Source organism: Podarcis erhardii (genome assembly GCF_964252035.2).
Source record: "Podarcis erhardii genome assembly, chromosome: 1".
NCBI lineage: Eukaryota > Metazoa > Chordata > Lepidosauria > Squamata > Lacertidae > Podarcis > Podarcis erhardii.
This window is the reverse complement of record NC_138497.1, coordinates 52,779,816-52,792,821: the sequence shown is the minus strand read 5'-3', so window position 1 is coordinate 52,792,821 and position 13,006 is coordinate 52,779,816. Positions and strand designations below refer to the sequence as shown.

At 42.5% G+C, this 13,006-nt stretch overlaps 1 protein-coding gene across 2 annotated transcripts; it reads right to left on the bottom strand.

Annotated features, from left to right (window-relative positions):
- Positions 1-259: 259 nt before the first annotated feature.
- LOC309326623 (embryonic protein UVS.2-like) lies at positions 260-12,393 on the bottom strand. Of its 2 annotated transcripts, none has more exons than XM_081835492.1 (12): positions 12,195-12,393; positions 12,034-12,058; positions 10,954-11,094; positions 9,638-9,755; positions 7,943-8,121; positions 7,264-7,345; positions 6,490-6,617; positions 5,348-5,463; positions 4,561-4,786; positions 2,975-3,093; positions 1,929-2,151; positions 260-604 (listed from the first exon to the last, which is right to left on the bottom strand). In XM_081835492.1, the coding sequence occupies exons 1-12, from the start codon at positions 12,261-12,263 to the stop codon at positions 591-593; spliced, it is 1,440 nt and encodes a 479-aa protein (XP_081691618.1). In that variant the 5' UTR covers positions 12,264-12,393; the 3' UTR covers positions 260-590. The 2 variants fall into 2 exon arrangements, with proteins under 2 accessions (XP_081691618.1, XP_081691619.1); XM_081835493.1 differs by having other exon boundaries at positions 12,209-12,387.
- Positions 12,394-13,006: the final 613 nt, after the last annotated feature.

The window sequence follows — 13,006 nt, the reverse complement described above, 5'->3', positions numbered from 1 at the left end:
GTTAAGTCATAATGATGAGCCATGCCCCCAGCACACTCTGTTCATCAGCATACACACAACACACAAGGCAATACCACTGATTCCTGACTTGAAAGAGCTTGAAAAACAGGGATATAGGCACTTGCCACGAATAAAGCCACTGGACTTACAAGGAGAATGATGGGCATTTTCCACTGGGAAAGGCCTGTGCACCTAAATAAGGAAGACAAGGCAAGTGCACTGGAATGTGAGCAGATCAAAGCAATCTGAATGCGAACGATGGGCTTTTTAAGCTTTACTTAACATCTTTTGTTACATAGTTCAAGGTGCCACCAACAGATGGCTAGTAAAAATGGTAATTGGAGAGATGCAGCACAGAATAACTTCTCCTTGCCTGCTTCAATTGCTCCTTGGTGTTTTGGCAAATCCGGCATACATTTCACCATTCTGCACTTGAGAGTATTTATGTCATTACTGGGAGAAACTGATCAGCCTTTAAAAAGAAACAAAGCACAGCACCAGCAAGAGGCAAAGACAATCTGGCATCAGAATTTCCACCCTCTTTCTTATTGGCAGTTCAGGACGAAGGCAATCCTCCCGCATGCTGTTCTTCATGATGGCAAAACTGCAATGACAGGTAAAGTTTGTTTCATCTGTCCATGTTCATGGAAACTCTGCTGAAGGATTAAAATAGCCTAGGCTTGAGGCAGGGCACATAGCATTAATATTGTTTGCTGCATTTATGAATGAAAGTGCTAATTGTGGGTTAGTTCTAAAGTCATTAGTCTGGAAGCGTGGGCAATATTTTGACAAACCATTGCTGGATTGAGCTCATGACTGGGCTTAGTAGTGAAGCTAAACTGTGGTCTGCTTACAGCCAGTATGGTGCAGTGATTAAGTATTGGGTCAGTACCTGGGATACCAGGGTTCAAATCTCTGCTCTTGCCATGAAACTCACTGGGTGACATGAGCCCTTTCAGCCTAGCTACTTCACAGGGTTGCTGTCAGGGTAGAGAGCCATGTACACCATTTTGAGCTCCTTGGAAGAAAGATGGGATCTAAATGCAATAAATAAGCACAAAGGCCATTGCCCTGGTGGTCCACTTTTGGCCCACCTGTTTTTATAGCCAAGTGAGCTGTAAGAAGGGCACTGCAGGGGCTGGCATACTAGCTGCTCCCCCTGCAAATGAGACAGGAATGGGAAATTGCAGCTGTCCTTTTGCCCATCTTTCTGCATTAACACACATTTAGATGCAAAGGCCTTTCAAGCACAAGGTCACTGATCCTAGCACATTGCCCTCAGCCTTTAGCCCTCTTCAGGCATTCAGGGAATGGGTGAAAGACAAGCACACCAACAGTTGGGAAAACCCTGAAAGAAGGCTCCCTGCTTCTGGAAGTCCCCCTCAAATTCATGGAGGGCAATGGGATGGCCTGTATGGAGATTGCACCCTTGTCCCTGCAGTTTCCTCCCTCATGTATTTCTTTTTCAAGTTCTCCAAGGTTTGAAGAGGGCTTTTATCAGTCTGGAAAGCAATATGGGGTATTTTTTGTGTATCAGGATATGGGAGTGAGGTTCAGGTTATTCTTCCTCACAACATAATCGTCAAGTTGACTTGGGGCCTATTTTTGTATTGCTATACATAACCCAAACTTCTCATTACAGGCTTTATGCCCAGTGTGGGAAGATACTTGAGCCATATGGGCCCCAGGCTCATTCCCCTGTTGAGGCATTTGCAACCTCGGTTACCTGACACTCCTGTGTCAGTCTGCGCATCATGTCACTATAACTAGATTACTGGTGTATTTCCATTTAACCAAACTTCTGAGGAACACAGATGACCTCAAGGCAACAATTCCACAATAGGAACAAATCATTATTTCTTCCCCACTTTTTTCCAACACAAAATCTTGCCATCTCCCACCCAGATACCCTAGCAACAGTACTTAACTCATTGAGTAGTCCAGCTTAAACCCGGAATATTGAGAAACAACATCACTGTAAAATTCTATACGTAGAAAGCTCCCAGTGGAATTGAAAGCTGGAACCTCTGTCTTCCCACAAAAAGTGCCAAGAAGTGGAGAGCTGATGTCGCTGCCGTCACGAAAGACAAGTCTGTCATAGTTGCACTCAGCAGCTTCCTCCAGGTCAAAAAAGCCCATCGTTAGGGAGATCTGAAGGAACCACAGTAAGGGCACCAATTTCTATGTGTAGCATTTTATCTAAATTCAACAACATAGTATGCACTAAAGCCAGTGAGCATTTGGATTTGAAATACATATATAACATGCATATCCATAAATTAAAAAGGCAGATCTGGAGCAAGCTAGATTTCATCACTGAATGCAGGAATAAACAACACATTGACTACCCCTGATCTAACACAATCTTTTCTGAAGAGAGATTGAGATCAGGTCTTTAGGGAGAAAGTAATGAGCTGTATAAATCATAGAATCATAGAATCATAGAAGCATAGAGTTGGAAGAGACCACAAGGGCCATCGAGTCCAACCCCCTGCCAAGCAGGAAACACCATCAGAGCACTCCTGACATATGGTTGTCAAGCCTCTGCTTAAAGACCTCCAAAGAAGGAGACTCCACCACACTCCTTGGCAGCAAATTCCACTGTCGAACAGCTCTTACTGTCAGGAAGTTCTTCCTAATGTTTAGGTGGAATCTTTTTTCTTGTAGTTTGGAACCATTGCTCCATGTCCGCTTCTCTGGAGCAGCAGAAAACAACCTTTCTCCCTCCTCTATGTGACATCCTTTTATATATTTGAACATGGCTATCACATCACCCCTTAACCTCCTCTTCTCCAGGCTAAACATGCCCAGCTCCCTTAGCCGTTCCTCATAAGGCATCATTTCCAGGCCTTTGACCATTTTGGTTGCCCTCCTCTGGACACGTTCCAGTTTGTCAGTGTCTTTCTTGAACTGTGATGCCCAAAAAGTTGTTGCCCTAGCCGGGGAAGCCCACCCCCCTCCTCCGGCCCCTTACCCTGCTTCCTGCTGGAGCACTGATAATCCATAGGCATCTTTTGTTTGGAGGATATTTTCTTGGGAAGTTTGGAGAAGTGACCACTCCGTGAGTGCTCGTGAAAGTCCCTCCACATATCACTGTGATGAAAAAAATGGGGTCAATGGAATAAAACGGGGAAAAATCAGTATGTTTAAAAATAATGTTCACTCTAAATAAAGGACACTCATACGGATGCAAGAGTTCACCCAAGCCAGTCTGGTGTAATGGCAAGAGTGTTGAGGTTGGATATGGGAAATCTCATTCTTGAAGCTGATGGAGAACCTTGAAGCTCTCTCTTAGCGTAGCCTTTCTTACAGGCTTGTTGTTAGGTGGAGGGTAGGCAGGATACAAAATCAACAAGAACATAAGACACCAAGAGAAGAGGAAGAGAAATCAGCATTAGGAAAGTTGGTGAAAACTCTGCCAGGTCTTGACTGGTCCCACCATGACTGGTAGGTGGCAGCAGTCTCCACCAATGAACATGTTGAGAAGCAGGAAAACGATAACTGTGGTCTGCCACTGCTATCCCTCCATTGGGCCATGGAGTTGATTTTCTTCATCTTTCCTAATCTGAATCCAGTGGGGAAGGCCTGTAGTTTAGCTGTAGAACATCAGCTTTGCATGCAGAAGGTCCCAGGTTCTCCATCCCTGGCAACTCCAAACAGGCCTCTACTGACCCTGGAAAGCAACTGCCCATCAGCATAGACAATAATGAGCTAGGTGGACCAATAGTCTGACTCTGCAGAAGGCAGCCTTCCTATGTGCTTCTCCCTTTGTTTGATTTATCTATTTATTTATCTCACAAGATTTATCTCACATACTTGATTGTAATGTAACCTCAAAGCGGCTTACAAAAAGAATAGAATTACCCACAACAGAATGGTTAAAACCAAATATACTAAATGTTCAAAAATACTTAAAACCAACGATAAGTTATAAACCAGATTAAAGCACATGTCAGCACTCTGCATGTCTGGATAGGTTTGCAAGTGCTATTAAGAGTACAGGGAAGGCACCTGCCTGGTGAAAATAGGCAAGAATTTCCAAAGGGTGGGTGCTTGCAAATGTGGAATGAGGATTACCTGGCACCTGCAACAGGACCAGGTCTGCAAATTGAAGTGGTTGAGTGGGAATTTATATAATAATAATAATAATAATAATAATAATAATAATAATAATAATAATAATAGATTTTAGTGGGCATTATTTATTTTTATTTATTACCATTATTATTATTATTATTATTATTATTATTAATTAATTAAGTTTGTATACCCGTATATCTCAGGGCGTATTTGGGGTAAGGTATGTCTGAGCAAACATGTTTCAGATGGGCTCAGACATGCAAAGATGAGCAATTAATTTGAGGTCCATAGACTTCTATGTGGGTTGTTGTGAGAGCAAATGGATTTGGGTAATTCAGATCCAGGGAAAGACAGCGTAAAATTAAAATACCCTTGGAAAACTGTTCCACCAGTGCTTCTTTTTATTTTGCATGTACTGTATGTGTTTCTTTCCTAGCACTGATGCTTTCAGCAAGTAGTGAGAGCTGGAGCCATTCATACCATGTGCATAGGAGGCTGTGAAACCCTTTGATGCAACAGCCTCATCACTCACAAACTCCACAAGCATCATGCTTCCAGAAGACACCACTGCCGGCAACTGTCCCTCTCCACATAACTTGTCAACAAGAAGACGGGCATTTCTGTTGTTTCCATCATAAATTCGGATGTAGTCGGAGGCACAGTTTGGAGAGCGCTGGAGATCCAAAACATGAAACTTCAGGAAGACCTAAAGCAGAAAAAGAAAGCCAAATACATTTTAGCTTGGCTGGGCCCTGATTCCCAGGATTCTTGGAATGAGGAGATGTGCTTCAAACGTATGGTTGTGTACATAGCCTGGTGTCACGTACTTGAAACTAACCTGAAGATTAATGTTGTGTCAGTAAATTCAGAGCATAAACAGACTGCAACTCCCAAAAGTATACAAGTATCAAGAAGGAAGAAGAAGAAGAAGAAGAAGAAGAAGAAGAAGAGTAGTAGTAGTTTGGATTTGATATCCCGCTTTATCACTACCTGAAGGAGTCTCAAAGCGCCTAACATTCTCCTTTCCCTTCCTCCCCCACAACAAACACTCTGTGAGGTGAGTGGGGCTGAGAGACTTCAGAGAAGTGTGAGTAGCCCAAGGTCACCCAGCAGCTGCATGTGGAGGAGCGGAGATGCAAACCCGGTTCCCCAGATTACGAGTCTATCGCTCTTAACCACTACACCACACTAGAAAGGTCCATTCCCTGCCCTCCTCTTATCTGTTGTATAATCCTGATACATTAAACAATGATTTGAGCATCCTTACCTTTCCTTCTGGGATTTGGATCAGCCATAGGCATGTGACATTTTTGGGGTATGAATATGGGTAATTATTAGAGAAGAAGTTGCCCCTTCGATTACGAAGCACAGTGCTACAACAGTCTAAAGAACAGAACAGAACAAAATAAGGGGGAAATGAGATGTGCAAAGGGAAAATTCCAACACAACTTTCTGTCTATCTATCCATGCACTCTGTGAGGGAGAACTCAATGTCCATTAAATATGTCACTGTTCAACCTAGTAAAGGTTACTCCTGCTGAATGAAGAAATTAAAATATGCCTGTTAACAATATCACACACACACACCAGACAGCAAATGATTGTGATTCATGACTTCAGCTCATTACATTATGACCAACATACAGTGCAGTATACAGTATTAGCAAAATGTTCCTCATTATGATGAGCGGGGTGTGTGTATAGAAAAAGGAGGGCTTGTGTTTTAGGACTGCTGGGGTGTGCAGGGGAGTGAACTCTGTACACTAAGCATACAGAGGCACATTAAACACCCCCCTTCCCTATAGGTTCCCAATTGGCAAGGCAATCCAGTGATAAAGGGTTGGCCTTGCCTTCAATGCAGCAGCATCCCCATGCAGGTGCCGACTGCAAAGAGAAGATCCAAATGATGGTAGATGACCAAATACTGCACATTCACACACATACTGCACCTGCATGGGATAGCACCTTCGGGAAGGCTCCCCTTTCCAGCACAGGGAGCTTGCAAAGAGGGCCAAGTGTTGACCAACTGGGATGGAATAATATGTTCTTGAGGGGGTGGATGGCTACTAGCCATGATGGCTATGCTCTACCTCCCTAGCTGGAGGCAGCGATGCTTCCGAATGTGTGTTTTTGGAAAGCATGGAAGGGAAGAGTGCTCTTGTGGACTTCCCCACTCCAATGGTTTTTTTTTGTTTTGTTTTTTTTTAGTGTATTGATAGAGATGCCCTTTCAAGTGCAGAGGAAATGATTCACTGTTTTCAAAGCATGGCATTGGGAAGAGAAAGTATGTTAAGGTGAGGTGATGCCCATCTAGGTCATGAAATCTGGCAGCACTAACTGATCTCAAATGTTATAAAAAATTAACAACATCAGATGGGAAACTACCCATGTAGCATTCTGAACGCTTACTGCATCTGTAGAGCTTGTTGATTTTTTTCACATCTAGGTCGCTGAGTCCTATTCTCTGACCAATTGGTACAGATGCATTTGGGATGGGGACAATGGTTGCTTTCCCAGGAGCACTAGAAAAATCGTATCTGCAGAAGACAGGAATGGATGTGCTCATCAAACTCTGTCGGGTCATTGTTTTATAATGCAACATCTAAAATAATATTTGCATGGAAACCATCCTAGGAAATGAAGAATAAAAACTTCACAGACATTGGGTTGTCCATACATACATGCAAAAGATTTGGGGTTCAGCAACAATAATGTACCAATGTGGCAATGAAACACTTTTGTTCAGTCCCATGACTTTTCATTTGTATGGTTCCTCAGGGTTCTATACTGTCCTTTTTAACATCTACATGAAGACCTTTGAGAGAGGTCATCTGCAGTTTGGGGTACAGCTTCTTCTCTGTCTCTCCCTATCCAGCAATCCCAAAGATGCTGTAAATGTTGTAGATCAATTCTGGCTGTTAGTGGGATGAAGTGGGTGGGATGAAGACTAACAAACTGAAACAAAATCCAGGCAAGGCAGAGGTTCTTGTGATAAGCAGGAAGGGTTTCAGTTTGGATGTTCAACCAGTGTTGGAAGAAGTTGCACTCCCTTGCAGCTTCAGCATGTTATTGCACATTGCTCCAAGGAGAAGACAGAGATGAAATTATATAAAAGAGGATCCTTACACTACAGTTAAGAGCAGTTTTGTCTGAAAAGAGAAGGTGCCCTGAAACACAACTTACGGGCCATAATGCATCACTGAACCATAGTCATACGGAAGACCCAGATTATTAGAGTCCACTTTCTCGAAATTCCCCTGTTCTCCTGTAAAATAAGAGAGTAAATGAAGCAGGCACTCAAAGGAGAGTTAGAATACAGGGGGAGAAAGAGAGAGAAGAATGATTTTCACAGGTACTTGTGAAAATAAAGATATTTACTTAGCAACAGTTTCACTGCTGAAGCCCTTGTGAATTTCTGAGTCCCTTTAAGAACAAATGCTTGGATTTGCTTGTTTCCTCACTTCCATTTTTAACATTCTGTTGGAAGCCGCCCAGAGTGACTGGGGGAGAAATAAATTATTATTATTATTATTACAATGTTTTTTTCCTTTTGTAAGCTTGAGTGTAGGGGCTGACTAACTACTGATATTTGTAAGCTGCTCTTGGGAGATCCTGCTTATCTCTCTCTCTCTCTCTCTCTCTCTCTCTCTCTATATATATATATATCCTGATATATATCCTGATAAGCAGGATCAAAATACTTAAAGTTGTTTGTTGTTTATTTTTACATGGTTTAAATGCACCCTCTGCTCAGAATAATTGAAGATATATGCACAATATACAATATAGAAATGTTTTTGTTTAAATAATCCTCTACAGCAAGCAAGGATTAAAACTGTTCCTTGAATGCTGGTAGACATACCTGCTGTGACATACTCCAAGTGGATTTTAACATACTTGTCTCGGTCATTCCGGGCCTGTTCATGTATGAAACCCAGGGCATGGTTGATTTCATGCTGAATTAATCCTTTATATATGCAGCCATTTTTCGCCAAGCCCAACTGCTGTTTGCCTCCAATCTTTCCAAAGTAAGACCAGCACCTGAGAACATGGAAAGCAAAAACCTGTGCCATCACATAAAGCCATGGCATACAGTTTCATTTAGTACATTTATAACTTGTCTTTCAGTGAGCACAAAGTGTCATGCTCTCTCATATTTTACCCTGTGTGTATTAAGTAGAGCCCTGTTCCTGTGCATGTCCACTCAGAAGTAAGCTCTACTGAGTTAAATGGGAAGTAGGTGGGTATGAATGCAGTCTCTTAAGCCTCACCGAATTCAATGGAGTTATCCAATTATATATTAATGTTGATATCTTAAGTTGTGAGCATCACATATGATTAGTTAAGTAAAGGGACCCCTGACCATTAGGTCCAATCGTGACCGACTCTGGGGTTGCGGAGCTCATTTCGCTTTATTGGCTGAGGGAGCCGGCGTACAGCTTCTGGGTCATGTGGCCAGCATGTCTAAGCCGCTTCTGACGAACCAGAGCAGTGCATGGAAACGCCGTTTACCTTCCCACCGGAGTGGTACCTATTTATCTACTTGCACTTTGACGTGCTTCTGAACTGCTAGGTTGGCAGGTTTCGCACATCTAATTTCCAGAAAAGATGGGTGTCCAGGAGCACTCTAGAAGACAGCCCATCTTTACTGTCTCCAAAAATATAGACATCATCTCTCATCTAGTTCTCTACTATATATTCCTACTATATATTTTTGAAAGTGCTTTGTCTGCCTGTCCCTCTGTTCTCCATAGGTTTGGTTGCCTCTCAAGATATCATTACAAAACTCAGCACAAAGGTCCTGAGGTGGGGGGTGGGGACTCTGTCACTGTTTGCATGCTGGGTGCCACTTTGAATCAAGGTGGTGGACCCAAATGCAACTTTGGTGTGACTTTTTTGGAATAAGACCAGCCGCCTCTTGAGATATCGTCAAGAAACTCGATACAAGGATACCCAATGTAGGGGCAGTGGACTTCATTGATGCTTAGATGCTGGGTGCCATTTTGAATCCAGATGGCAGACTGAAAAATGACTTTGGAGTGACCTCACCTGATTTTTAGCATGACAGGTCCAAGCTCACAAAAAGTATCATCCATTTAAAAATCACAGTATTTTGTGGTTTCTACAGATTCATAGGCATTGCCGGACACTCCCTACTAGTAATATATGGACCACCTTAAAACATAAAGCAAGGAATTCAGCACTGTGCTATGGCAATAGTTCTGTCAGTGCAAGCATTTCAGGCTGCCAGACGCAATGTTCCCTCATCTCCTTTGCCTGTTTTGGGGCAAGGTCAGGGTTTCAACCACCTATAAAACATCCTGTTTTGGTGAAGGCTGTCCTACTAACACCAGCTTTTACACGCTGTTTGACTCCAACTCCCATGTACTCCAGGCAGCATGGCCAATGGTCAGGGATTATGGGAGTTGGAGTCTGCTAATATCTGGAATGCAACAAGTTGTGGGGAAAGCTTCAGCAGAAGAGAAGAAACAGAATGACAACATAATTCCAAGCAATAGTAGTATTCTTAGATATCACCAGGAGAGATAAAACTTACCTATCTGCAGGGAAAATATTTATGTAGTCATGTTCTGTTGAACGCCTGATAAACTGAATACATGTCAGTGTGACAAATTCTTGCATTGCTTCAGCTATCACAGTCCTCTCCTCCACAGCTAAAAAAAAAAAGCAAGGGAGAGAAAGGAATGCATTGAAAGTTCCCATATTATGTGTGTGGAGTTCAAACAGAATATGTTTTGCCAACATGGGAAAGTTCCCTGCACTCCTGGGTATACCATTATGAAATATTTCATGTAGAACAGGGCTCCTGGGAAATTGTGAATGTGTGTGTAAAGGAGGATTTCTTTCATGTAAACCTTCAAAAATTATCTACCTAACTATGGCTACTCTCTGCATATGGTATGGCAGTGAAAGAGTGTCCAACATTCCAGGGAAACATGAATGCTGGAAGCAAGTGGGTGCCAGCACTGTCTCTATTGCTTACAGTACACAGTACACAGTACACAGACCACTTCAGCACTTGTTATGTCTGTTGTGTAGATGCTTTTTCTTATGGGTTTTTTTTGGGGGGGGGGGTTGCAATTGTACAAAGATATCAAAGTATGAAATGGGTATAGCAGACTTGGTTATGTCATATACAACCCAACACATCTGCTGTCTGATTCATGTAATTGATGCTGCAACCCACTGCCTACCAAAGCCTGTGCCACAAGAAACTTTAGGGTGCAAATCCAGCTCAATTCTGGAAGCTATATGCCGGCTCTCTCCGCCAATAAAGCGAGATGAGCGCCTCAATCCTAGAGTCGGCCACGACTGGACCTAATGGTCAGGGGTCCCTTTACCTTTTATGGTGTTGGAGGAGACTCTTGAGAGTCCCATGGACTGCAAGAAGATCAAACCTATCCATTCTTAAGGAAATCAGCCCTGAGTGCTCACTGGAAGGACAGATTGTGACGCTGAGGCTCCAATATTTTGGCCACCTCATGAGAAGAGAAGACTCCCTGGAAAAGACCCTGATGTTGGGAAAGACTGAGGGCACAAGGAGAAGGGGATGACAGAGGACGAGATGGTTGGACAGTGTTCTCGAAGCCACAAACATGAGTCTGACCAAACTGTGGGAGGCAGTGGAAGACAGGAGTTCCTGGCGTGTTCTGGTCCATAGGGTCACGAAGAGTTGGACACGACTAAATGACTAAACAACATCACCAACAACCATGGCTCACTGATTGCTATGGAAAAGAGCTATCTGGGGTTTTTGGAGGGTTTTTTTATATATATAAAATGGATATTCATTATATAAAAATTTCATTATTAGCAAGAATGAACGCTGTTGTAAAGCTTTAAATAACATACAAAACTCTGTAGAGACATTAATTGGAATGTTGACCAGCCCATCTTCTGATCTAGGCCAAACACATCTCTGATGGCATTTCATGGCACTTCGCTGTGTTCTTCGTCTGTAAACAATATCATCCTGATGCATAAATGTTTCTCCTGCAAGGATATTATTATTATTATTAGTAGTAGTAGTAGTAGTAGTAGTAGTATTTCATACCCACCCTTCAGCATAAGGTTCCAGAATGATAAATGTAACAATGCAATTTTAAAATCAGGTAAACCAACTTACAGTCAGAAGAATAGGTAGATCCTAAATATCTCCCTCTCAGATGTCAAACACCAGTGTAAAGCAGTGTGGAAAGTTGCCTGGATGCCAGGTCTAACCAGAGATGAACAGCAGGTCTACCCATTTAGAAATAATGGAGGGCTAGACCAGGAACGCAAGTTTCTCAGAGCCCTGCTCATTTGAACAGCGGGCAGGAAGAAATATTGCCTTGTAAAACAAAACAAAAACTCAAACCCCAGAAAACAAACAAACAATCCTGTTTTCCTTCCAGTTTATGAACTGAGAATGTTCATGAAGTACCAAAGACCAAATGACCACCCATCAATAAATATGTTGTTTATTTAGCACGCTAACCAAGTTCATCAATATGTTGCAAGATTTAATAGTGATGAAGACCTCATAGAAAGTAAAGTTAATCTCGAATGTAGAAAGCAGGAGGTGCTGAACAATGCATTCTTTTATTAAGGTCAGCAACTTTGAGATCAGACTGCTACTATAAAGGCACCCAGGGTCAAAATCCACTGAGCATTTCCCTCCATGAGCTCAAATGAAGTGAATGGGAGGAGCTGAGTGACAACATTACTCCTGTTGTTGAGGAGCTCCCACTGTTTTCAATGGAAGTCATGCTGTGGGGCTTCCCAGAAGACCTTCCTCCCCTAAGAGTGGAATCATAGACACCCAGATCTGAATGCTATTTTCTCAATTACATAAGACAGAAAAACTCTACAACAGTCTATAGAACAACAGCATGGCATAAGCACAACATTGAGAGCATGACATCTCATAAAACAGGCATAAATCAAGCTCACCTGTGGTCTTGTCTTCCTGGATTCCCTGAAAAAGAATGGGACATCTTTTTAGGGTGCAGTATACTTAATCATTGAAATGTAAAATCACAACCGAAAATGCAGGAAGCGAGTTCTTCGAGAGAGAGGTCTAGACAGCATCTTCAGCAGCATCAAGGACACACCTGGACAGGTTTACCTGGTGTAAACCTAGGAAAGGACAGTAATAAGGTTGATAGTGCTAGAAGATTCATCTTAGGGTTGCTTCATGTGTTCTTGTAGGTTTTCAGCAGCTTCACTTGTTGAGCCCTAGCTATGTGCAACTTGGATGAGCTTTTTTATATGGAAAAAAGGCTGGCTTTAATCTGCGCAGAACAGCTAGATAACACGATGTATTTTCACAGAAACAAACAAGCTGTGGGAATTCCCAGAAGAGCTATCCGAGTATCATTTCATGCTACTTTATCATTGGGAGGAGGGGAAAGGATAAACAAATGTTGCAATATGAGAAAAGCTAATTGTTGGGTGACTAACACAAAATGCACTCGTCTATAAATAGGTGAGGACTTTTTTAAAAAAATAGTTTGAGTATTGGAACTATGAAGCTACCCTTTGAGCTTGCATGCATACAGAGCAACGTCTCTGAACACTTCCCCACTTGGAGGGGAAGGCGATTGCCCCTTGGATCCCCACTTGCTGACAAGAGGGAGCTGTCCACTGCCAACACAGCAGTCTCACAATGATTCAGTTTGCTATACATGGGCAGGCAGATGAAGGCTTCCAGATGAAGGCTTCCAGGTCTACTTCTACTGAAAACAACAAAGAGTCTTGAGGCACTCAGACAAAGAGACTGGAAGATCTATTGAAATGACTTGTTATGAGTTTTCTATTGGATTTCTGTGAATGTGTTTTGTATCAGTGCGGGTTGCCTGAGGCCTTGGACCTAATAACAGACCTGGCAACTTGCCAAGAACCTCTTTCTTCGGGAGACTGGATG

Coding starts and splice junctions, on each gene's coding strand:
- LOC309326623 (XM_081835492.1), bottom strand. CDS start 12,263: ATGAATCTTCTAGCACTATCAACCTTATTACTGTCCTTTCCTAGGTTT. Junction 11,095..12,033: donor CCAGGAAGACAAGACCACAG/GTGAGCTTGATT, acceptor ATATCCTTGCAG/GAGAAACATTTATGCATCAG. Junction 7,346..7,942: donor CTTGGAGTATGTCACAGCAG/GTATGTCTACCA, acceptor CTTATTTTACAG/GAGAACAGGGGAATTTCGAG.